The sequence below is a fragment of the Osmia lignaria genome, chromosome 2 (genome assembly GCF_051020975.1).
Source record: "Osmia lignaria lignaria isolate PbOS001 chromosome 2, iyOsmLign1, whole genome shotgun sequence".
NCBI classification, from domain to species: domain Eukaryota; kingdom Metazoa; phylum Arthropoda; class Insecta; order Hymenoptera; family Megachilidae; genus Osmia; species Osmia lignaria.
Window position 1 is genome coordinate 7,471,084 of NC_135033.1, and position 26,515 is coordinate 7,497,598.

Sequence of the window (26,515 nt, forward strand, 5' to 3'; positions counted from 1 at the left end):
CCAATACACTGTCCGACCTTACGTATAGAAATCTTGTAATCTGGCAATATATAGGGTGCTCCGTGGAACGAGTGCCATGATTTTTTAGAGGTAGACTTATTGCAATCATATGAAGTAGAGTAGCTGCGTACAATTAGTGATGGGATTTAAGAGGAGCAGAAATTGTTCGGGAACCCAATTTAAACTCAAAGAAATTTAGAATTATAATTAATAGAAACTTTGAGATACACAAATTTCTAATTTGTATGAAACTGTTTTATTTCTAAGCGAATTCGTTAGGGTGCAAGGTGGTCCGAGAAGCAAATGATAAACGGAAAGAAGCAACGGTTCCACTCAAGAAATTACGGAGGATCGTTTAGCGCGAACGTGGATGGGGATCCTTCTACTTTTTTCCTCTTTCATGAAAAGTCTGCGACGGTAGCTCGACGCCACCATGAATTCCGTCTTTCACGGTGATAAATAAAAGTAAAGCGTAAAGCAAAGACATCCGGTGGTGGTCGCCCCCTTCGTCTGCTTGAATTGTAGGAGTGTCGACGACCAACCCCCCTAAACCAACCCCTTGTCGATACCAGACTGCATGAAACCCCTCTCTCGCACACCAGTAAAACCGCTACCTCTTAGAACTGTGACTGCTTCGAAAGGTAGAAAATAAATATGCCATGTTTTTCTCATATCTGCCACCGTGAAATATGTATAATCCTCAAACGAGGGTTTGCTTTCTTTGTGGCAAGTCGAGAAAAGTGGAAAAGATTTCCACCAATTATCAGAAACTCCTCTTTTGATCTGTGTATGTTGATTCATAAAACTCTTACTCTTATTTGGAAAAAATCAAAGAGGGTGATGGAGACGATACATCCCCTGTTTCTTTTTTTTATACGAGGATAGACCGAAGGGGTTCGTGGGAGACTTCCCTTTGATTTTATTTATTTGTACGGCAATCTTTCTTTTTTTTTTTTGTCTTATTTAAGAGAAAATTAGCAAAGACAAACTTGGCGCTGCTTTTTCTCCGGAGTACCGCCTCGTTAATTTATTCTGACTGCTCCCTTAGACGTCTGTTTACAAATACTTATTTTTCAAAGTTCAATGTTTCTGCTGGAATGTGTATAACTCGTTTGTGGTAGGAAACTTTCAATACTGAATGGTATTTATTATAATTGTACACGGTGGATCAAAAATTATTTTCTCGTTTCAGTATATCGTACTTAAAATTATTTGGAAAAATATTCGTGGAGCACGTAGCTGAAAAATTGATTTAGTTCACCGGGAAAAAATATGAAGCAAAGAACGATTTATCAGGGTTCGTATTTTGTAAGAGACTGGTAATTCTTGGTCGCAATCCTGCTTTGCATCGGCTCTGATAGGAATACATGGCAGGCAAGCGGTGTGAATTTCCCTGAGTGGCCATTGTCATGTTAAGCACTCGTCTTTCACCCTCATCAGGGTTTCGTTAGGTTGACGACCGTTATCTCATCAGCGCTTTGGGAAGCCTTGTTTCGCATTTTCCTGAAAAAAAAAGAAAGAAGCAGAGGTTATTATACTTTGAATCTTAATGAATGAATCGTTTTAAACAGGCTATTGTTATATTCAACAATTTATACGAGATCTGTTCTTTGTAATACTATACAATTTTATTATACTTTGATCGAAAAATACACCATATACTCATAAATCAATTTTTCTCCACCTAGAACATATAGTTCTTTTTTATATTTAAAAATAAATAATGTTTGTCATTCTCATAACTACTCAAACTACATTAATAAACTGGAGGATCCTCAACGGGATATCGCAAAGTAATAGAATATAATTAATCACATATTGGCACACGTGGCACTCTTCTCGGAAATGGCCACCGACGGTCAAAGTCGAAGTTTCAGACGGACATTCGGGCACGTGAACAGAGCGGCGACAATCGAATCCGTATTTGAATGAATCCCGTGAAAGGGTCGAGGTCAACGAGATAGGGGATGGACGGTCCATCGACGAAAGCCAGAAGCTTTTTAACCGACGACTACACCCCCATGTCCCTCCCCCCAGGATCGACCGCTACAGATTAATTTCATCATGAATGTTAGCCCAACACTTGAGATTCAACCGCAGCCAAACACCCTTCACGATACTCTCTATTAACAGTTTAAAGCGTATTACAGTCCGCGAGTCGGGCTTGTTTCGGTACGTGCATCATGAGCTCGGCCAAAGCTTCGACACTCTTGTGAAAAATTGTAATTTCAATAAATATATTACGGTTACACAAAAAACAACAGTTATTCGTCTGGTTGGTACGCGATGAACACCAGGGAGAAATACATTGCAGGGGATGAAATGTTGAAACGTTTCCCATATTCGTGTATCGTGCTGTACTTAAACAATTACTTTATTTTCAATCGGAAAATATGGGACACTGAGCAAAGATTAAAAGTAGCTTTCAATATATATTTTTTAAATTAATTAAAATGGGACAGTGGATCAATCTGGCAGTGACAATTGAAATTTAATTTTACACTCTCCTTTGCTATCATTTTTACCTGGGGAAGAATGGCGGGGGAGTGTCAAATTCCTACCGACTAAAACCCCACGGTGGCTGACTTCGCTTTTGTCCACTTTCTATTCACTTTTTCGGGCGCCACTTGTACGCTCCCTGACCCACTACTTTTTCGCCAAGGTATAGTATGCATTTGGATCACGAGTGTCCAGACGTTCGAGGGTTAATAATTGGTAACGATTAAAAATTCATTTTTTATTTTCTCTATTTATTCTATTAACACGCGTTACCATTTTTTGTTCAGCTAAACAGAGACTGCCAATTAGGCGTGTCTGAAAAGTCGGAGGCCGTTTGGTTCGAGACCGAAGAGTAAGAAGGAGGATGAAAGAAAGAAAGAAATGAAAGGAGACTTGTTTCGCGGGGTATCCCTTTTTTCCCCTTCTTCTCTCTCTCCTTTACCTTTTTCGGTGGAAATAAAACTGTTGTATCTACTAATAAAGGCGGAGTCTTACCTTTAAAAGCGAGCACCGTTGCTCCTCTCGTTCTTTCCTGGCTGGTTCCTTCTCTCACCTTAGTTCTGCGTTAAAATAGGAGGGATTAGTTCCTATGGTAGCGCGGGGGCTTAAGCATTGATGAGGTTTTTAAATGGGTTCTCCTTTGACGATGGTAAGAGAGAGCAGAGAAGACGTGGACGGCCGACTGACTGGGGTAAGGGGGACAGAGTGGGACGATATTTACCGAGAGATTAAAAAATCGGGGGAAAAATTAAGTGTTACGGGGGCACGCCCCCGTTCAGGACTTAATTCTACGTAATCCTCTGCTAAGATCGCCGAACCGACCTCCCTTCCTTTAGCCCTCTCCCTCTCCACGCGGTAAGAAGGTCGTTCGTGATTTTCAACCCTCCGCGACAGCGTTTCTTCTTTCTTTTTTTTTTATCTTCCACTAATCGTCTGAGATTATGCTTTCAGAAAATTCTCGGTTAGATGCTCGTGAAAACGTTGTAAAATCATTGAACAAACTCCTTCGCCTTTTATTCTCTCAATAACATCATCGTCTTTCATAACAATTAAAAGAAAGATTATTTTTTTATAAATTCAAAAGTACTTTGAATTCATAAAAGCGTGGGAAGATATTCAAATATAAAATTATATAAAAGGTCTATCTGATAATCCTATTATTTTAAATTCTATCTATATTAATTACTATCTAAAAAATATCAATTAAAATGTTATTATACCTTCGAATTTTGTATCAATAAATTTCTGATCACACACACATAGAGCTATCCGTTTTGCATTAGGTTGAGTGTAAACTCATCTGAAGCAGTTTAGCAGGCACCGTTGATAGAAAGTTCATTTTGGGACGAGTTTGGGTTTGCTCACGACGGGTCTTTTTCCCTGGGTTCCTTCCACTCAAATAATAATGTAGCTTAATTACACGAGAACAAGTCGATATGTTGGTGATACAAATATTTAGAGGGTGGACGGAGAGTACCCGTGGAACGATGTTATTAGTAAATTAACTGACATCAAAGAAAATGCGAGCGTTGGTCACTTACTCTGCTAATGGAAAGCCTGCATCGTTCTATACGAAATATCTATAGATGTACATACATACGTGTACAGATACATTTCTGTATTTCGGTTATAGTACTTCATCTGTACCTCTTTCACAGGCCATCGATGCTTCAAATATACTGGGTATCCTGTTTATCATAACCATCTTGTATATCTATCGTTAGGACAAAAAAGTAATACTTTCCAAATTTGACTCCAGAACCTCTGATGCCTAACAACTTTCTTATTATAATCTTCATAATTTTTTAAACACTCCAATCTGAAATGGGAAAAAGAATTAATTAATCTTTAATTGTCAATGAATTATAATATTAATTTTCAAATTTCAAATTCCAAGCTTTCATTTTGTAGTTTTTACGACTTGAAATAGTTATTACTATCATAATTTAACAAATTTTTCATTATTCATTCAATTTCCATCGTCCCTTCATACCTTGTCTTTTAACCTCCATCAAACCAGCAAAGTTACACTAAATCTTCTGACTCATTTTTCTTCAGAGTATTACCTATCCGCTACCCTGGCACGCTTATTCATTTATCATTACGAGCCAGTATGATTGGTTAAGAAGATGATGCATGCCGTTAGCGAGGAGGACCTTGAAAAAGGCCAAAGAAGCCAAACATCCCTATAGCTAGTTCTCTCACCGACTTCCTTGTGTCTCCTTGTTCCTTCGTTACGCTCGGGTCTTAAGGGTGATTTCTTTTCGTTTCTGGCTCCGCCGGACTAAATTTCGCGCGCTAAGCCCTCGGTGTAATCCTGCCCTTAATATTCAAAAACGTGATCGCCCTGCCAAGCGTGCCGGAGAAAGGAGCTGCCCTCGACGAAGATAGCAGCCACGCTCGTCCGAGCGAACTGGCGAACAGGGAAAGCTTTTCATATGCTAATTGGCATTCGTCATTTTCTTATGGCGGTGACTTAAGTGTGCTTAAACGTGCTAACTCCTTTTTCGAAGCATTAGACCTTCACCGAGCTTGAGAGATACCAGTCTGTGTCATTTTCGAAATTGGACCCTATCGTGAAATTTTCTCTTCTCACCTGAAAATTAGTTGTACTTAATTTCATACAAAATTAGTTGTAGTTTGTAATATTTTAAGATTAGATTCTCTTATTTTAGACATTCGTGTAACCTGAACCCTTCTTTTAGAGTGGGCTAGGTCTCTTGGAAATTTTGAAATTCTGGAATCTAAAAGATCAGAAGTTTTGTAATTTTGAAATTTTTGATTCCAACTTGGCTTGACGACTTTGATAATTTCGCAGGTAAGGCTGGAGCCTAATTACCCAAGAGCGTTGACCCTGCAGTTAAATCCCTTATATACCAAATAAATAAAATTTTAATATTTGAAACAGAGTAAAATGATCCAATCTTACCATTACATATATCATTACAATAAACCATTTTACTTTTTGGCATTTTATCATTTCCAAATCGTCACTGATATTCTAAATTATAATCAATACAGCATGACTTACCTCTTTTATTTCTATCATCAATGGTTCTCATTCATGAGTAAGCGATAATCATTCGGTGTTCGACACATGTAACTAACGGATATACATTTCCCTTTTCATTTTTCATATGAAGGTATACGTATCCTATCGTAGCACATGCGTATATTACATTCTTTATCGAAAGATATCTGAGCAGCGTATCTGTAACCAGATAACAAGTATGAGTTCGTCGACTAAAAGTGCCTCACCTGTGACTCCGCTTTAGTCGATTTGCTCTGCCGTGTCGTTTTCTTCATTTTTTTTTTTTTCTGAAACGATAAAAGGTGCCATAATTAATTGAACAAATATTGTGTCATAATGTGATCTTACGTTAATTTTGATGACTATATTGACACCGGTGCAAAAGTTTATGTATTCGGTAGTGTGTATAAACCGAACTGTTAATTAATTAACTTATTTGTGAAATAATTTTAATGAGACTCAATGAAACTGTTAACAAACGTGAATGGGTGTTCTGGTGTTCAATTAATAATTGATAAATATTGAATTAATATATATTGGGTTGGTGATTATTGATATGTGTTCTGGGAACTAAAAACGTCAGCAGGTGATTCATGATGACACATAATCTAGATTCATGTAACACGTCCTTAATTACCCAATTGATATTTGTTATACCTGAAAAGTAAATTTAATTAGAACATTTATTGTTTAGACATTAGTTATTATTGATGTATGTTATTGTAGGTTGAATTTTGATTACAAGATTGAAAAATGAATAGGTACCATAATTAGAATATTTTAATTTCGAAGTCACTGATGATACAATTAAAATTTAGCTTCTCTTAAAATTGGAATTTTTATTTTTATTTAACAAATATTTTAAACCATTGACGCTTTTTATAGGTATCTTAGAATTTTTCTAATTTTTTCTTTTAATTTGTTGAGGATCTTACATGGTAAAATAATCCAGTTTGTTTTTGAAACATAAAAAATATATCTTTTTGCAGTAGAATTGTAAAATTATAATTCATTCGAACGGAATGACTATACGTCTTCAAGAAGTGGTGAGATCGGAAGTGGAAGGTGGTTTAGCAGGACCAGCCAATCCGATACCAAGCCAATCGATCGATTGTGGTTGTGCACAATTACGATGTCCGAAATTAGCAAAATATGCAACTCGACGGCTCTTCGTTGGATTGTTATCATGGGTCGGTTTGATTCAAGCAGCCGCGTATGCTTACTTATACGTGGTAGGGCACACAATCGCAAGGAGATTCCAATTTGACCCTTATGTAATGGGTATGCATTCAAACTACTGTATTTTTGAAATTAGAAATTCTTAACATAACATATGAAATACCTATCCCTTTTAATAAAAATATTCTGAATGAAGATTTTAAGTAATTTTAAGGGATGCCTTCTATTTGTCAGGGATCTTTAAATTAATTGATTTTTGAGAGATAAAAAGTAATAGTTAAAATAAAATTTAAAATTAATTTTTTCATTTCAATATTAAGTAAAATAATTCATAAATTAAAATTTAGAAGAAAATTTATTATAAATTTTATTTTAACAATTATAAATGCAGTACTTATTAGAAGATGAACGTTTAATTAATTACACCTCTGAATTGTTATTAATTATTCTTATTAAATATTGCAGAATGGGTGCTCTTAATATCAGATTTGATACCCTTTTTTCTTGGGTTATTGATTGCCTATTGGGGTAATAGAATCCATAGAGCTAGTTGGATCGGTGCTATAGTTCTTCTACAAAGCGTTTCATATTTTAGTTTAATAATTCCTCACTTAACACATCAAACGAGGATTATTGAAGATACCGAGAACGTCACACATATGGCGCTGTATTCAGGTAATTCAATTCCTAATCAATTCCATTTAATATTTACTTAACATTCATCTATCAAAAGCGTACTCACATTATTATTGATTGTTTTATAACTTACAATCAATGTTAGTTAAAATAATGAAAATTAATTGTACTACAATTAAGAATAACTTGGAATATAATAACTTATATTATTTTTTAACTCGATTTAATTTGAAATTCCATTATGACATGTCTCATTTACTCTTTTTAGATGATCATCGAGAATTATGTTCAGAAGTTACAGCTAGTATCATCGCTGAAGGGGACTCACCATGTTATTTCACCTTTGGTGTACTCATTGCTGTGCAGATTATAACTGGAGTGTCTAATATTGCATATTTCGCATTAGGTCTATCTTACTTAGACGATAATACAAAAACGAAACACGTGGCTGCCTTCATCGGTGTCGTGATCGGTGTGAAAATTCTTGGTATTTTGTTGGGCTACATCCTGGCATGGGGTTGCCTTAGGTAAGAAACCTAACTTAAAAATATTAAATACTTAAATATTTTAAAGGATATAAAATATGACTTAAAAAATTATTAACTTAAATTATAAGTTAAAAAAGTCCTTAGATCAAAGTAGAAGACACTTATACTTAACAATTTGTGTCAATGCAGAATTGATGCGGTGACCTTGACCCCAGTAGAGTCCTACAGGGAACAAATTGGTGCATGGTGGCTAGGACTACCAATCCTCACACTGTTACTTATAGTTCCTGGCTTACTACTTTCATGGTTCCCACGTATGCTGCCATCCCAGGTAAATACCAACTTACAATATTTAACGTACCTGAAATATACAAAATATATTAGTTGTAATGATTTTAGGTCGTCGAACGAGCTGCAGCATCCTTATTGAGCAGTTCAGATAGATACATTTCAGCACCTCGAAGATTAATTAGTCAAAAAGTAGGCAGCCCTAATTTTTGGCCTTCAGTGGGTAGATTGTTCGTTAATAAAACATTAATATGCCACGTTCTGGCTTGTACTCTGTACCTTATGGCTACCGTGAATTTTATGGCCTATGAGAATCTTATCGCCGAATCAAGGTTCCATGTACCAAAACCAACTGGAACGTTACTGGGTTTCGATGATCCAATGCCATCCAGAATAGTGTCAAGTAAGATAACAAATATTGTTTGAGGGATTTTTTTTAAGACATTGACAATCATCGTAGAAATAGGATAAGAGGGAAATAATAAAAATGGATATATTAGATAGGAGTATGAAGAAATTTTTATCAATCTTAAGGCCATTCTTTTTAAATTCAATGAAAATCTTTTTATATTAATATTCAAATTAATATAAGATTCAAACCTGATATCCAAACCAATATTAAATTCTAATTAATACTAATTTTAGTAATCCTTATCCAAGGGTTAATTATTTGTTTAATTTAAATTCACAATATCATGATGGTCAACGTACTAGCATTTCTATAATTAATTAACATTAAATTCATTTTCAGATATGTTAAAGCCTATTCTAATCGGCTTAATCATCATCACCTCAGGTTTGGTAATAGCGAAAGCGAAACCCAACGCCAGAAGTATCATAGGATACAATATCATTATTATATTTTTATCTGCCGGAATTATATTCGCACTATCAGCCACTTCTTGCATGAAGAAACCTATCGTTGGTACTGATAGTAAAGGCTCGTAAGTGTACCTGCTAATAATAACTGAACCTAACAAAAAGTTAGTGCAATTTTCCCAAGGTATTTTAATAATATTTCTTAAATATTTTCAGGTTGCAACTGCTTAGATATTGCAACAAAGATTGCCGTTGTTCGGCTGACGCTGATTTCCGTCCTGTGTGCGACATCAAAGGGATATACACATTCTATAGCCCTTGCCATGCCGGATGCACCTCCTCTGATTACAAAAACGGGATAACAGTGTATGATGGTTGTAGATGCGTGCAAGCAATGCCTGGTTCGAATAGTATGGAAGCCATTGATGGACCTTGTGGTTTGAATGGTTGCCAAGTTAGTTGGTTAAGCTTTGAGGTAAGTGTTATTTTCTGTATCTTCTACAAATCTTATAAAATATTTCAAAATAGATATATTGTTAAAATATCTTTTCTTACCCTTTAGTTTGGCACTTTACTAGTGTACATACTGATTGCTTCGACATTTGTGGGTGACTTTTTGATACTCTTAAGATCAGCCCACACACAAGACAAAGCGATCAGCGTGGGCTTCTGGCTGATGTGGTCAGCATTAATTGTGAACGTTCCTGGAAAAATTCTATACGAAGTAATTGCCAATTTGACGTGTCAGTATTGGGGCACTCGAAGGACCACGTGCCGTCTTCATGACAGTTCCAAACTCGGCGATTTCCTGTGTTATGTCACCGGCTCTCTGTTGGTCCTAAGTGTTTTGTTGAAAATGCTGTTATGGATCTTTTCTGAAGATCTCAAACTCTACGTTCAAAAGGAGGAAGCAACTGCAGGGGCTGAGATGCAGGAATTAATTCAAAATACTGCTGCTACGTCTAGACAAAAAACAGAACAGCCTAACACTGAAAATGATAGTAAGTTTTCCTTAATCCAGTAGTAACTCAGAGAGTGAACATGTCTTGCAGAATTAAAAAGAAAATTAAATTAATTTTCTCTTATTACCTTCTTTAGACGAAACCACAGTTCAGGTGGAACCGAGGAGAGAATCAACACCCCCAATAACCAACATTTCTCAAGAAGATTCGGAACGTCAAGAAGCTAAAAAGGCACCTTTGAAATACGGTCCTCTTGGTCCTGGCGATCGTCGAACCGATTCAAAATCCTCTCTTAATCAAATATCGCAGACTCCTAGATCAACAATGCGATACCTGGACTCCGAGGACGATTTGAGTTCCAGTGACGATGACAGAAAAGACCCTAGTCCCAAGGTAGCATACAAACCACTGGACCTCGATTCCGACGTAGAAAGTGATTTGGTAAACGTACCACCGAGATCACGAAAACGTATCTCAAGCAAAGAGTACGATAGCTCTTCACCTTCGAAACGCGAATTTCCAAACCCGGATAACTATGATGATCCAAGGTTAACCAGACAAATGAGATACAATAATGCAGATGGTTCTTCAGAAACCAGCAGCTTCGAGTACTCTAAACAGAAACATGAAAATGAGATACAAACGAAGGGAGACTTCAATGAAGTTGGTATACCCATAGTGGATTCCATTCCTTCGGGAGCTCCCAGGTCTGATTCACGTTTCATGAAAGATGTGAAATCGTTAATTAATAAATATGAATTGAATGCAGAGCAGCAAGCTAGCGGAGATCAAGGGTCGGTTAAATCTGGTGGAAGTGTTAGATCAGAGGGTAAAATTGTTTCTGGAATACCATTGGTAGCTATGGCGTCGAAGAAACCTTCTTCAAGGAACCCGTCTTCTTCAGGGTTCAGTAGTATTGATAATAATAGGTCGGAGTCGCGCGAAAGCAACAGTCCAAAAACGTCCAGCAAAGGCAGTGTAGGTACCCTCCATACAGACTTTTAATGTTCATTACACTGTTTTGAGGGAAATCATTGTATCGAAGTAAGTTTATAGAAATATCTTATTTATTTTTGTGAAGACATCTCGTTGTTGAATATTGCATTTATAATAACAGTTTGATGTACAGGAAAATTTATTAGGAACATAGCTAGATTAGAGATATTTCCGAACGATGGGAGATAAGAGTTAAGAACAGTTTCACGGTATCAGCAGTTACGTTAGCCTTGTGTTTGATGTAGATAGAAAAGTTATTGGAGATTGTGCGAGAATTCTCATCGAATCTTTTGATTGTGCTAAAAATACACTTCTTTGTTTTTTGTATTGTAATTATGAGAATTTTTTATTCGAAATTGTAATTTAGAACATTCCTGGGGGTTATTAATTAATTAAATTAATTCTTGCAGAAAATAATGAAATTATTTTGGACTCGTATGAAATTGCCAGATATCTCCAAATTTTTCTGATATATTCTGTAAATACGAAAAGAATTAGAATCCTGTAAGAAAAGTGCATCATAAAAAAATTTTAAATTGTTATTGTAATGTGTAAATCATAAGAAATATGTTACTGATATTTATTTCATATTTTGTTAAGATCATTTACCAGTAAGTAGAAAAGATTTATATAACATGTTTCGAAAAACTTAAAAAGTCTCATAACTACAGATTCTTTATTCCAAAACGAATCGAAAAGTCCTGTGCCATTTTACGATTAAAGGCTCTGTTTCTGAGATATAAGCGATTAAAGATTGAATGTTTGCGAATGCGCGGGTACCGTTTAAATTGCGTCGTTACACGTGACTTCCTGTGCGCGCCCAATTCAAACTTAGAAACAAAGCCCCGGATCGAAAAACGGTAAAGGGCTTCTTAACTCGTCTTGATCTCAAAAATCTATAATTTGTATATTGAACATTTTGGAGACACTTTGTGTTCCTGTACAAGAAATTGAATAGAAAATCTGTTACAAGTTGTGATTATAAATTTTTGCAGAATCCGTATGCTTAAAGCAATAAAGCTTATTATTACGTAACATAGATTTTGTGGAAAAAAAAATGTATTTTATACGTATTTTAATTACATATTCATGACTGTATTAAAGTAACACTGCCATCACATATATTGCAAAATAATTTTATCAAATAAAAGTTAACTAATGTTTAAGAACTTTATGTAATATCCTTTCTATTAAATGTATTTTTGTTTCGTTAAATTTCACCAGTTATTTTACCAAATTATGACTTAACGAAATATGAAACTATTCATTTTTATTAATGACGTATTACTGACAAAACATGAACATGGTATATAGATTCATACAATTTAATTAGTATCTTTAAGTTAATTACTTAAATTTAGATACTAATATCCTAAATTGTAATTCAAAAAATGAAGTTTTCTATGATTTAAAATGAGTGTCATTTTAATTATAATTATGACAAACAGAGATATATTTAATCTCTTGTTTAAATAAACAGCTGCATTTTACTTAATTACTATAAAAATATTTAGAAGTTGAATAATTTGAAATCCATTTTCGTGTGGATAAAGTTGTTTTATTGAAAGATATATGTTATTAAAATTACAAAATGATAGACCTGTTTAAATTTTCAATTATTTATTGCTTGCTTTTGTTCTCGCTGTTACCACCATTATAAGCCTTATTTCTGTTCCATCTACCAACTTTATGCATTAATATTTTATTTAAGTGAATGGATCAATTATTTCCTTCCCTTACAATCATTTAAAAACATGTTATGCGTAATTAATATAATCCTAAAATAATTGTGATCAAATTTGGGTAACACCTTTTATTTTATTGAATAAACTTAATACTTATTCGAGGTTGCGAATTAAAACCAACATGATGTATGGCACCCTACCGTTAAATTCAACGTAGTAACACTTCCGTTCACCGATATATACATAGTACATTGTACAGAATTCAAAGATCTCCAATTATTACAAATTATATAACAAAACCTTTTTAGGTGTCTTCCTTTGATTATAATAAAACTGAAGTATATTAAGTGAACTTAAAAAATAAGCAACATGTATTTTTTTATAATTTAAAAGGGTAAAAGCCGCCTTTAAAATTGGGCATATAACAGGATAATTTAATATTTAGTTTATACTGTAAGGAACCACTTCTAGAAAACTTTTTTAAAGTCTCTATGTCCAGAGGGTGAACCACCCCTAAAATACTCCTACCCCCTATTTACTTTTCCACATATTTTCGTGTGTCTACAAATGTTCTTCTGTAATATAACATATCTCAATTTTATTGAAATTAAAGGGAAATACCGCGGAGAGTTCCCTCGTTAGTTTACACGTGCCAAAAATTATTTCAGGCTCCTCATAAATGATGAGAATATATCTCGTTGACAATGATCATGAGGCGAGAAGAGTAAAAAAAAGAAAGAAATTAAATTCGTTTTCTGTCTCAAATGCTGTGCCTCACGAATGAAATAGTTAATGGTAAGTTCTATCCGAGGTACTACGAGTTCGTTTTTTTTTAAATATCTAAGAAGATGCTTAAGGTACTTGTAAAGTCTTTATTCGTCGGCTCTCTCGTTTTCCATCTTTCCCGTCTGGTTTTTTTGTTTTGTTTCTTTTGCTCTTCGACCAACGACTTTGCAGTTCGAACCTTTATTCCACCTTTTTTACATGAAACGAAGCGATCTGACTCGATCGTTAAGGACTCACTTTCAAAGTGTCTCCCCGGGTTCCTCGGCTATGTCTTTCAGCTCGATCTCCTCGTCGAAGATCTTTACGTCTTTCACGAAATACCAAACACCCATGTCGAATAACGTACCAATCGTTACGAAAGCTGAAGAGAAAAAGTTAATAAAATTAACGTTATGGGGTTACATCACCTTTGCTATTTAGCGCACATTAATAATAACTTCCAAAACAAATTTCTGCAATCTGGAAAATTTGGAATTTTCAGTTCACATTAACGAAATTTCTCAAATTAAAATTTTGCAACTTAGAAATTAGCAATTTTATAGCATGCATTAATAATACTTTTGCAACTTGGAAATTAGTAATTTTATAAATACCACATTATTGAAAATTTATTTCTAAGTAACGAAAATACTTTTTGCTTTTAAACATATCTATAACATTGGGAAACTTACTAGCTGCTGTAAAGTTTAGCAGATATCTTAAGGTTTCCCCGTTGTAAAGCCAACAGTTTCCTGTACCTGAACACGTTTTACCCCAAACAAGACAGGTCCTATCTGCAAGTAAAAATAACACTTATTAATTTAAATCGAAACACCAAATGAAATTATAAGCATAGCTAATTAGAAATCATTATATACAAAAACATGAAAATAATAATTTTTAATCAAACAAAATTATTTCAAATAGATATTTTCAGTACCTAACACTATCAAGTAAAATAAATGTTTAAATAATTTAGACAAAAATTATTTTAATAAGTACCTATTTTCAATAGTTTTTAATTCATGATCATTTATTTGCAATAATTATTATTAGAATAAAATGACTTACCTAAGATAAATCCAAACAATATTGGCGAAGGTATGAAAGCAAATAAGCTCATGATGGTTAATCCAAAACCCATAGCCACCGTTTTATCCTTCTCATCGACGCATCTGACGGAAACCAGGAAATTCGATGCTCTTCCGGTGGCGCCACTGAATTTCAGTAGACAAACCACAGCCAAAAACACATAAAATTTGTGCATACAGTCTACAGGACAGGCACCTGGTACTGCACTACCCAATATTGATGACCTATCGGAATCGGTGCTCTCAAACGGAACGTCCGTTGCGTACATCGACGTGTTGTTTGCGAATAAATGTGACAAGGAATGTGTAAACTTTGGTTTGATGCAACTGCACTCTGTGTACATCTTACTGCCGTTACCCTGAAGCTGAAAATAAAAAATTCAATTAATTTATAAAAATACATAATAAGCTAGAAAATCTATAATTTATAAATTATGTGCAGTAAGGAAATTTTAATTAAAAATTTTGATGGTTGCTGTCACATGTTGGTGACTATTTCTATGCAAGGTAATAGTTATTGCAATTTGACAATTAACAATAATAGAATTTCTCAAATTAATTCTTTTCAATTTGGAAATTAGTAATTTTATAGCATAGACATAATGAAACCTTCCAATTCAAATTCTTGCAATTTGGAAACTACTAATTTGAAAATCTAGACATAATGAAACGTTCCAAATTAAATCTTTGCAATTTGGAAATTAATCATTTTCCAATGTAGATTAATAGAATCTCCCAACTCAAACTTCGCAATTTGAAAATTGCTATTTTTATAGCGTACCATCAATAGCACCTTCCAACTGAAATTTTTGCAATCTGGAAGGGTAGCATTAATAGAACCCCTTAAATTGAATTTGTTCAATTTAAAAATAAATGCGATATCGAACCTTCACATTACGACACCCAGCGTGGCAGGCAGAGATAAATGTTTGGCCATGTTCCGAGCAGACAGGATTATAAGTAACGTAATCGCAGTGGCACTGCTGGTTGCACGGAAGTAGAGTCTTCAAAGCGCCGTCTGGTTGAACCGTGATTTGACTATCATTGGCAGAACATCCAAGAAAAGCGTAAGAGATCATCCCCATAACTGACACGGCTCCCACCATCACGTTCCATGCAGCCAAGTACCTCGCCTTAGGTTTGTATTTTGAGATAATTAATCCGGACAGAAGAATTCCAAATGCACTGAAGACCAGACCGACTGTTCCGGTAATTAACGACGAGACGGAAGCGGATTGTTTGTACTGAGTTTCGATATATTTCGGCATGAATATCCAATAAGGCATGTACCCCATAAAATAGAAAACTGTTGCTAGATTATTGCACATAAGTGTCGTGTTTGTAAGCAATCGTTTAAACGTTCTCATCATATCCGCAAATGAAGCTGGTAATTCCGGTTCTTCGTCTTCTTTGATGCTGGTCGCTGATTTGTTTCGTTCTAAAGCTAAGACTTTACGAGCTGCTGCTCTGGGTAGAGTTTTGGGGAAAAGGGCGATAACACTGGCGAAGAAAAATAGGAGGAACGCTAGGATGATCCAGCCGAGCCACCAGGCACCTAACCACCTATTGGAATTTCAGTTAATTAGTGAAAGCTGATATGTAAAGACTAAGACTAAAATTTAAAATAGTTAATATTCATCAATAGTCATTAATAGCTATCAATAATAAATAATGAAATGTCTCAATAGTCATATTTTTTTTTATCAATTTGAAAATTAACGCAAAATTACAGAGGTCTTAGATTTCATAAAATGTGCATATTTAAAATTTAAATAAATAAAATACGATATTGTACCTTGGATCCTGTGTAGTGATCGTAGGTGTCAGAGTAGGACTAATATAAAACTTGAGGGCAAACGAAGCTAAACCATAACCAATGGCTGGACCCAACATCCTCAGGAAGTACGAGAAGCTGATCAACGCCGGTGTTTTTGATTTCTGTATATTGTCATCCATATAAGACACTCCTAGAGTGTAATACAACGATCCACCAACTCCTGATACCAGTTGGGCTGTGAAGAGTAACGCCTGGGGTGCAAAATTCCCATCGGCATCCTCGCATTCGTTTTCACGGTTCTCCTTTCCGAGACACAGGAACTTCCGGTATTTATCAGGTATATGACTCGAATTTACGTTCCGTGGCTTCGCTCCGTATTCTTTCGTGAGTAAAAGAGCATCCTCTCCTGGGCCGTACAAAAAATGCGGCAACATCGTCAAACAACAAAAGAGGACGACCTGAAGAGTGAAAAAAAAGAGAAAATCTTTTTATTGATACTTTTAGTGATAACAGTACGTTTGCTTTAGAAGAATCTTAAAGATATCGTTAATAATTGCAGTAGTTCTTAATACCTGTTTGTTGACCGATATCAAGAATTTAGTTTGTCTACATAATTAAAAAAAGGAAATTAAATCATTAATAGCAAATTATGATGTTACTTGTTAATGTGTAGTGGGCTTAATTAAAGTGACCTTGTATCAGTTTTAAGTTCTAAAATATTTGAAAAAATAAATAAATAAAGAATGGAAAATAACTTAACATATACATAATCATTTTTATCTTGACAAATAGCTTATTGGCATTGATGAATGACATAAGTGAAAATATTTCAATATTGTTTATTTTGGTGCAAATAGAATTTATGATATCATATCTGTAATCTTTAGTCTAGACATTATGTAAATAGAGGTTAATTAGAAGAAAACTATATGATCTAAATTCAGCTATTATAATTCCTGAAAAATCTCCATTTTTTAATTTATGCTATTAATAAAGATTTCATTAACATTTTTCTTAATTTAAAATAAGAATCCTAGAAAATAAAATAGTTGTAAAATTATTTGATGCTGATAACACCAAATACCATTGATTTGGAAAAATCTTAAAGAAAACAAATTATGAATGATTTAAAATAAGTTAAAACTTATTTTAATCCAGATAAAAGAAAGAAATATTAAATATTGCATTCGTTGCAAGCATTTTCAATAATCCTTATTTACCCTGAGGTGTTCTGCTCTGATAATAAGGGTAGATCGCCTGATATTTACATTCGTATGATCAAACAAAATCAATCTTGGAAAATGCCATACAATTTCTTCAAGTTTTTATACCAAATCATTATACACGATTGTCTACGAGTCGTGTTTACTCTCACGTTATCTGGGTGATTGCTGTGACAATAATTCTCCGAGTATTCAACTGTCTTACACGAGATAAATGCCGGGTAATTAGTTTGACGAGAAACAGCAATAAAAGACGCCGGAAGCGTTTTCAAAACGATTTGTAGACTAGTGCAATATTTTTTTCTTATGAATGTTTCAAAAAAGTTTAGATACAGAATTATAAAAATTTTAATTCTTCTCAATTATGGTTATTCTTTTATATAATGAAAGGTTGAAAGAGTAGTATTAATTAATTTCAAATTGAAAGAGTAATAGGTCTCCGAAGTGTTAACAAGAAAATTATTTCTAATTTGTCAAATGTTAATCCTGGTATGAAATGCTGCAAGGGTCAAATGCATCGTTTTTACAATTAAACAGGATCGTGTGTTTTCAAGGTAATTATTGAAAATACGTGACGCGAGTTGTTTCACCCACACCACCGTACGTCTTTTCACTGTCGAATGAATGGAGTGTTTAGCTAAGCATACGATGGCGAGAGTACGATGGTAAGAGGCGTGAATGAGCGTAGAGCTACGATTTCAACGCTTCCTAATTTAATTAAGAACCGACCAACCGGTGAGTTATGACGTCTCCTAGTTCATTCTTCGGGGCGTGTGCCGACAGCTGATAGTTTTCTCTATATTCATCGAATCTCCGATGCACAGAAAAGTAACGAGGACATAGATAAGTAGATAGGTGTCCAAGTAGAACAAATCTCATGGACGACATATTTTCAACCAAGTATTTTAATAAAACTCACAGTGTAAATCCCAAACGCGATCCATCGAGGCCTGTGACCCCTTCCCGCGTAATAGGACAGGACCACCGATACAAATAATTGTGAGATATCGTTACCCACTGTGATAAGACCTGCCACAAAGAAAATAATACAAGCTTTAATGAAGATAATTAAACCGTTTCGATCTATTGATTCGTGATATTAAATGTAAATACTCCGAGGATTCTGTTTACCACTGTAGGTCCATTTATTTACCATTTGGATTCATCAAATAAAAATGAGAATGATATTAACCCTTCGAAATTATCTAGCTCGATATCTGAACGCAAATAATATAAATTTTATTTGCAATTAGAAATTTTTCAGTTTAAGTACTTTTCTTACAATAGACTCTCGTTATATTGCCACGTGAGCGATTTGGCCTCTATACGGATTTTCAAACATACCAGCGCCACTGTTTCACCATCATAACCTACGAAAATGATACTTTTCCATGTCCCCTATGGCCCTTCAAATGAAAACTTGGAAATTTAACAAATTTTCCATTCATATAACGCTGTCTGTGACAATATAACGAGAGTCTACTGTACTTTTATTTGAAGAACTATAATTACCACCATTAGTAACAGAAAGATTAAGTATCAAAATAGAAGAAACAAAAGTAGTATTTCAAATTGGTAATTTGAACATAAATTTCATCGATATAAAAAATAGTAATGTTCTAAAATGATTACCTGTGGTCTTCGATGGTATCTTGAACCTTTTCTCGATAGTGGTGATGGTACCATTGAAGTACGCATAACTGGCTGAGAATATACATCCAAGCACACCATAGAGAAACACGTAAGCCTTTTTGTTCGCAAATCTCTGCAAGGTCACACCACGAATACACCAAATGCCGCATGATGTTTCGTCGGTGATGGGTAAATCCCTGAACACGTCCTCGAGTCCCCTGGAACTCGGGGTGGTAGGTGTAGTCGGTGTTGTAGGCGGGGTGGACGGCACCCTCAACAACTTCAGGCTCTCCGGCCCGTTTTTCTCGTGGTTGCTCATGTTATTCTTCGCGTTATTCTTCATCTTCGTTAACGGCACCGTTGCCTTCTCGACGACGCTACGAGACCCTCGGCTCTGACCTCAATCGATGGTCGCACGTTTTCGATCTACGTATGGGGTTCCCGCGGCCCTTGGCATCGCTTTTCCTTTCTTTCCCTTCGTTCCTCACGCGTTATCCCTTTCACGGTCACGTGTTCTCCATGTTTCGGTACCACGTGGTCAATGGCAATCGTGCGTCGATCCGATGCTGCCCTTTCGGTTACGGCGTATCAATCACCTTTCACCTACGAATCCGAAAGGGTTAATTAGAAAATTGAAATTATACGCCAGAATGATGAAAATTATTTTAAATCCTATAACTCACTTTGGTTTCAGACATTTTCTATTAGATTGTATTTTGACGTTTGAAAATTGATCTGAAGTGTGATAATGATGGGGACAAGTGACTCGAGAAATTTAAGAATTAATTAATTAATTAATATTTATTAAGTGTTCTTTCTTTTCATGTAATCTAATATAAAAATGAAAATTAAATATTTTTAGATCCTAGTTTAGTTATTTTTATGCAATTTGTAGAAGAATATGATCATTAACTACTAATTTGAAATTAGATAATGAAATTATCTTTGTTACTGAAGAAGTATACTATATTGTTATTAATATCAGTCCTGTTGATAATCGAGTAAACAACAAGAAATTATTGTTCATAATTGCAACAAAATTCAAAGATGCAACGAAATTCAAACACATCAGAAACATCTGAAAACACCTACCGTGGTAGCAACGAAGAACGGTCCCAAAAATGTCACTAAAAGCGAAAGTTCCTTCAAAGGCACGCAAGATCGTTCGACTGGGGGGATATTTACGATACTATTTTGGCAAAAACAACGTGTTGGATCCGGAAACGAACGATATTCTTTTGCAACTGGAGTCACCTCCTGAACGCGACACAGATCAAACCGCCTTCGGAAGCTCCTCCTGCGGATCCCCACTTTTCGACCCCGAAGAACTGATCAGACGACAGTGGATCCCAACACGGAGAACCGTGATGCATCTATGGTAGTTCAGTTCGCGTTGCTGTTATCAAGCGGGCACATTTTCTACCTCTCTTGCTGCTACTTCGTGTCTTCTTCCCCCTCTATCTCATCGCCCTCCGTCAACGGCTACTCACTGTCTCTCCCTCGCTCTCCCTCTGTTTGTTTCTCCAATAACGGATGAATATTCTTCTTTTTCCTCTCCTTCTTCTCTGGCTCGCTTTTCAGAGATCCATATTCAATAATCTATATTTGTAGACACGTATCAATAAGCGATACCTAACTAAATGAGCTACTGATTAAAAGTTGCAATCAGCTGATAAAGCTGAGAAACGTTTATATGGAACTGTGATTTTTATATGGATTAATTAAAATATTTTTGCAGCTTAGTCAGCATTAACATTATTTATTTTTGTTATATGATACAATGCTAATTTGAAAATTGGTACTTTTCTGGTATAAATAAAATTCTTTTAGTTATTCTTTTTTTCTATAAAATTATGAGACATTAATTAAATCTTTAAAAATAATTTCATTTTCTTCCCCGGTCAATTTACCCTATTGCAACATTGTAATAATAAAATGTGAAATATATAAATATCATAGAAAATTGACCAATTAGTGATTTAATATTTAAGAATGACCAATAAGATTAAATGAAATTCTCATTAATTGTTTTCAAAGAATGAAGGATGGCAGCGGTAGTGCCATCTATTTGTTGCTCCCGACATGCGATTATTCGCAAGAAGAAGGGTATTCCCGTGGTAGAACCAGTCGAAAGATACACATCTCACAGAGATAGACGAGGTCTCGGCTTTGGGTATGGTGTCTATGCTCGTTTCTAGCCAACCTCCGGGAGCAGAAGCTTACATTGTGAACCCATTATGATTTAATAGAGACGACGTGATGTACACACACGCGCACACTAACGCAACTGGTAAACTCTTCCGTCTATTCCCGCGCATTGCTAATGGCACACACCAAACAGCCATGCCACTAATAGCTGCTGGTTAATTGCTGAAACTTAATTTTCGATCGAAGAATGGATCGACATGCTACCCGTGTCGTCGTAGTTTGTTTCCTACATCCAATGTGCCGCGAAATTTTCCAAACGGATTTACCATATTTTTCATATTAATCCAAAAATGTATAGGGATAAACTAATAGGTCATCATTTTTGTCTGAGATGTCCAGTCTGAAAAATGTCCAGTGACTAGTACTAATTAATTCTGAAATAGGTGAATAATAATTATTAATAACAACTTGGAGCTTTTATAATTATCCAAATTTCAGAGTAGTGTAAAATTTAAAACATGAAAATAATATGAAATACAAAATTAAATTAAATGGTGCTCTCTCTATGGTTCGCCATCCAAGAGTAAAGAGCACCTAATAATTTAAAAAACTTTTACTGCCTTGTAAATTTAAAATCAAACTATATATTAAGAGAAATAAATAATTAAATTGTAATTCGTTTATCGAACAACTAATAAATATTAAATTTAAGAAACTTCAAAAAATCTTCAGGCATAATAAATGAGAGATATTGTGAAGCCTATCAAAATCTTTTTATCAGGACCGTTGAGATAATTATTAACCGTGTTTGAACGTTCAATGCACGTGTCTAAATTTTACTGTAACATTGTATCGTCTAAATGATAGACCTAAAAGTTTTAAGAAATCAAAGGATAAAAATGTAATTTGACACATATGTATGAAAAATCACAACGTCATTGGTACAGAAATGCACAAGTCACGAAAGTGTTATTAACTAATTTCAGTCTGATTTGTAGGAAATAACCTTGTGACGCTCGTGTGTTTGCAAACCTGCGTCAAACATATTGTTTGATGGCGAAAATTTACATCCGAGATAAGAAGGTAATAAATTTATACATAATCTCGTCTTTTCGCTAAACGAATCATTTCCTCCTGTTTCCACTAATCAAACGATGTTCCTAGTATTTGGTAATCAACAATGTAATAGAGCCATAGATCATTTCTTTCTATCATTCATAGATCCCACATTCTTACTATAATAAAGCTTTGGCAAATTTTGTAAATTGATGTTGACTAATTAACCTTAATTGGTATCTAATCACATTGGTTTGTTATCAAACAACGCAAAGAATTAAATCAAAAATCCAATGAAGCCTATGTGTATTCAATATTATGCACTAGATACTATGCAAATATTGAATGATAATAAAAAAATAATTTTGTATATTTCTACATAATATAATGTAAAGAACCTGACAAGCGTATAATTAACCCTTGAGTGCCGGACCAGTGTAAAATTACGAAAATTAAAATAATATGAAATACAAAATTAAATTAAAATTGGAGCTTTCTTCATGGTCCGCCGTTAAAGGGTTAACCCTACAAAGACTAAAAAGAGAATGGAGGAATCGTCGAATCCATCAATTAAAAAATATTAAAAACATTTTATTTATATCATCTAGAAAGTTTCTACAAAATTATTTATTTTTGCATATAAAGCTTTTTCATTCTAAGGTAATTAAATTAATTTAATAAACATGAAATTTTTCTTAGAAACACTTTGAAAAAGACATTGAATTTACGACTGTGACGTTGACCATGTCTGACGTCAGATACGATTTTGAACAAATAACAGAGTTGAAAATCCATATTGATATACGAAGTAGTTCACTGTAATGTTTACTTAGTTTACATCTGGTCGTAACAGAATTGTATTTACGAAAAGATGTTGAAAATGACGATTACTAAGCAGCTTCATCGGGATTGATACTTTTAATTATGTCTACCCTTCTGGCGCCGTCTTTTAAGAAAAAAGTACACGACTATAAAACGCGATTCGTTTCGTAAATAATTCCGATGGAATTAAGTACATTGACTTTTGAAACCTGTCAAACAGAGTTTGTGACTTGGGTCACACACAAAATGAATTGTATGTGGAATATCACATTAACTAAATGATTGATTCTGATAGATACTTTTTCTTTAACTCTTGAAAGACGGTGGCAGGGTCAATCGTGACCCACACCATTAAGTTTCTTAATCTCTATTTAATTTGGAAATTAATAACTTAATTTTCCTCAATTACAATTAGCCTTCCAATCATCACACTATTTCACTAATTTTTCAAATAAAAATATTAATTATTTAAAAACACCATGAGGCAATAGTTATAAAGAAGTAATATTGTAAGCTAAATGTTTATTATAATGTTTCTTATAAAATTTCGGTCAAAATAAATTTCAGGCGTAAATATTATAAAACATTAAAGTCGTTCTAACATCACTGGGCATTACATTACGTAATATAATAATTCGAAATTTATCATAATCTTTAAATCTTTGATCTCGTATCGAATGGTACTCTATTTAATCAGATAGTCTTCTCTACAAAAGAAATAACATATCACGCACAAAAAAATGAGCATATTTCTAAGAATATTTATTAAAAAACGTTGGAGTAACTCCCATGTCATTAAAATGGCACTTATTGAATTCTACCACTATCCTGCTTAATAATTTTCTTATTTACCTTTTGATGACATCAATAATTTTTAATTACCATACAAAAATACAAAAATATTATATATTATATTATGGAATAATTCAAATATTAATTAAGATAATTAAAAGGGCACTTATCGAATTCTGCTATCACTTCTACTTATTTTTCGATGGCATAAAAAATCCTCAGTTAAAAAATTTTGTTTTCCTAAAAATTTATCCGTTTGGAGGTAAACAATATTTGTAAGGAAATTAAAGTTAGAGGTAGATGTTATACACAAGTTGTCCAAACCGCATACCTCTGTCCTTTTTCGATGCGCATTGTCGAAGATAGTCTAGATTAGACGGTACCACGACTTAGAAGACGTTGATGAGGTCTATATGAAAGATGGGTCAGGGTCATGCACAATGCACCGTGTACACACAACGACAAAACTTCGCAATACGAGGCTGACCCGTGCGTCCGCAGTTACGCGATCGCGTCGCTTCGTGAGGCCGGAATCGGAACAGACTGTCGAATTTTAACAAATCCTATTTATCTTCGATCGTTCGAAATCGTATCAGTTCTATCGTAACACGCAGTTGATTCTTATATATTATACACTCAATCGATTGTTTGTTCAATTTGTTTATGCGGCATTATGTGTGTGAATAATTATAAGAAATGTAGATGTTAATATTGTTTTTGAGTAAAAATAAAAAACATGTTATCTTGATTACCTAATACGTTCTTTGAAAAAGTTAAGTGGATAATCGTTAAAAATAAAATGCGATATTTTTAAATTTAAAAAAGGTACAAGTTCTCTGGATTCAGAAGATTCCCTTTTAAAAGTTACTCTAACCTAACCCTTTTAATCCGACCATCTCTGCCGGAAACTGTACCCTCGCGCTTCTATATTAAATTACCTAACCGAGTATTCGAAAGTACATGAAATAATTCTGTGAATAAATTTTATTTTTTTATTTTATATTTTTAATGAAGCTGTAAGAAATGTATTATAATTCAAATTTTATGAAAATGCTAAAATATCTTCACAGGCTCTTATATTTCTAAATTACCTGTAATGAGTAATTAAGACACAGTAATTGTACTATCACACAGGAGTGTAATAAAAAAAGATAAAGAAGACAATTTTTAATCCGCAACAATAATTTGATATATCATGTCGAAGTTACACGAGTGTAAAGAAATAAGTAACAATCGTGATTTTTTTTATTTAAAGAAGACTAAGACACTTAATCCTTCGGTAATGCCAAAGCGCATCCTCCAGGAGCGTACCTAAGAATGCGATCGATAAAGACATTCTGACGTCACGAGGATGTACTGGAATTCATTAAACGACTGGGTCTTTTAAGTCGGTCTGGTTAGGCTTAAAAATTAAAAGGCTCTCAAATAAAAACTCCCTTCCTTGGATTTCCGTTCTTCTCTTGGTAAACGAGGAATAAACCAGAACAGCCGATTGGTCGATTCAACCCTTTATAGGACTATAATGGATGCACATCTAATTGATATAATTCTCTGTTATCTCAAGTTTTTAATCCTTTCAACACTACTAGGTGTATTTATATTTACATCCTAAATAACTTTGAAAATTTATTTCGAGTTCAATATTATCCCAAATGTTATACAATTTAAAAGTGATTCTCTTTTCTCTTTTCCTTTCTCCTTTTCCCTTCCTATTTTCTTATTTCCATTTCCTATTTCTCTCCCCATTTCCCCTTTCGCCCTTTCATATTTCCCTTTTTCGCTTTTCCATTTTCCCTTTCCCTTCTCCCCTTCCTTTTCCCATTTACCATTTTCCATTATAATAATCATTCAAAAATAAAAACTGGCTACCCATATAAGAAATGCGATAAGAAATAAATTTGATGTCGTTTTGTATTGCAACAAAATTGAAAAGGCTTTCAACTAATCCTCATCTCTTTTAATGTTTTCCACTGATAAAGTGAAGTTTAGTACTGCTGAATGAGAATCCCATTATTTTTTGGTATTTCTTCATATCTAAAGCTGGCTTTAGACATTCATGCAATCTCCACGCATTGGAAAATAAGTTTACCTAAATAAGCTTTTCGACTTTTTTTTTTAAATGCCATCAATTGCTTCCAAGAAAGAATGTTAATGATAAGGAAATATACTCACTTGTTCTCAAACAGTTTGGTCAAACGCTACTGTCTTGTCAACTGTGTTACTTTATTTATTGGAGAATTAATAATGGAAGCACATTCTTCTTTTTCTTTCTCCAAAAAGCAGTATATCTACTATTTCGACACCTGACATTTAATAATCGGAAATTAATTAACGTAATATGAACGATTTAATAAAAACATACCTTTTATTTACAAACAGATGGAAATAACGCTGAATAATCGTGTAAATATTTTAACAAATTGGAATGTAAATTACAAGGAAATCAAGGTTCAATAATTATTAAAGGCTGAACAGTCTCTTAGGTCCACATTTAAATATCACTTGCATTATTTTTTTCTTTTTAAACATAGTTGATCAATTTTTGAAACAATTAAAAATTAACTGTTAGTCTTGAAAATTAAAAAAATTGATGGAATAATTGATAAAGTTGATCTGAAAGTTAAAA

At 34.1% G+C, this 26,515-nt stretch overlaps 2 protein-coding genes and 1 long non-coding RNA gene across 4 annotated transcripts; 1 reads left to right on the forward strand and 2 right to left on the reverse strand.

The window, feature by feature from the left end:
* Nucleotides 1-1,098: 1,098 nt before the first annotated feature.
* Nucleotides 1,099-5,665, reverse strand: LOC117606881 (uncharacterized). Its single transcript, XR_004582087.2, has 5 exons — nt 5,531-5,665; nt 4,493-5,095; nt 3,720-4,318; nt 2,995-3,059; nt 1,099-1,503 (listed from the first exon to the last, which is right to left on the reverse strand). It is a non-coding gene; the product is annotated as an uncharacterized LOC117606881 (long non-coding RNA).
* A 310-nt stretch (nt 5,666-5,975) lies between these two features.
* On the forward strand, nt 5,976-12,044 carry LOC117606879 (solute carrier organic anion transporter family member 2B1). Of its 2 annotated transcripts, none has more exons than XM_034329879.2 (10): nt 5,976-6,116; nt 6,520-6,811; nt 7,175-7,384; nt 7,614-7,872; nt 8,023-8,164; nt 8,233-8,524; nt 8,873-9,065; nt 9,157-9,415; nt 9,503-9,941; nt 10,039-12,044. In XM_034329879.2, exons 2-10 carry the CDS (start codon nt 6,553-6,555, stop codon nt 10,905-10,907), a joined length of 2,922 nt encoding a protein of 973 aa, XP_034185770.2. In that variant the 5' UTR covers nt 5,976-6,116; nt 6,520-6,552; the 3' UTR covers nt 10,908-12,044. The 2 variants fall into 2 exon arrangements, with proteins under 2 accessions (XP_034185770.2, XP_034185771.2); XM_034329880.2 differs by having other exon boundaries at nt 5,978-6,116; nt 6,523-6,811.
* A 378-nt stretch (nt 12,045-12,422) lies between these two features.
* On the reverse strand, nt 12,423-20,465 carry Oatp58Dc (Organic anion transporting polypeptide 58Dc). The gene is made up of 8 exons (XM_034329881.2): nt 20,164-20,465; nt 19,072-19,674; nt 18,359-18,468; nt 16,235-16,674; nt 15,327-16,002; nt 14,420-14,804; nt 14,041-14,142; nt 12,423-13,730 (listed from the first exon to the last, which is right to left on the reverse strand). Exons 2-8 carry the CDS (start codon nt 19,412-19,414, stop codon nt 13,609-13,611), a joined length of 2,178 nt encoding a protein of 725 aa, XP_034185772.1. The 5' UTR covers nt 19,415-19,674; nt 20,164-20,465; the 3' UTR covers nt 12,423-13,608.
* Between the last annotated feature and the right edge of the window lie 6,050 nt (nt 20,466-26,515).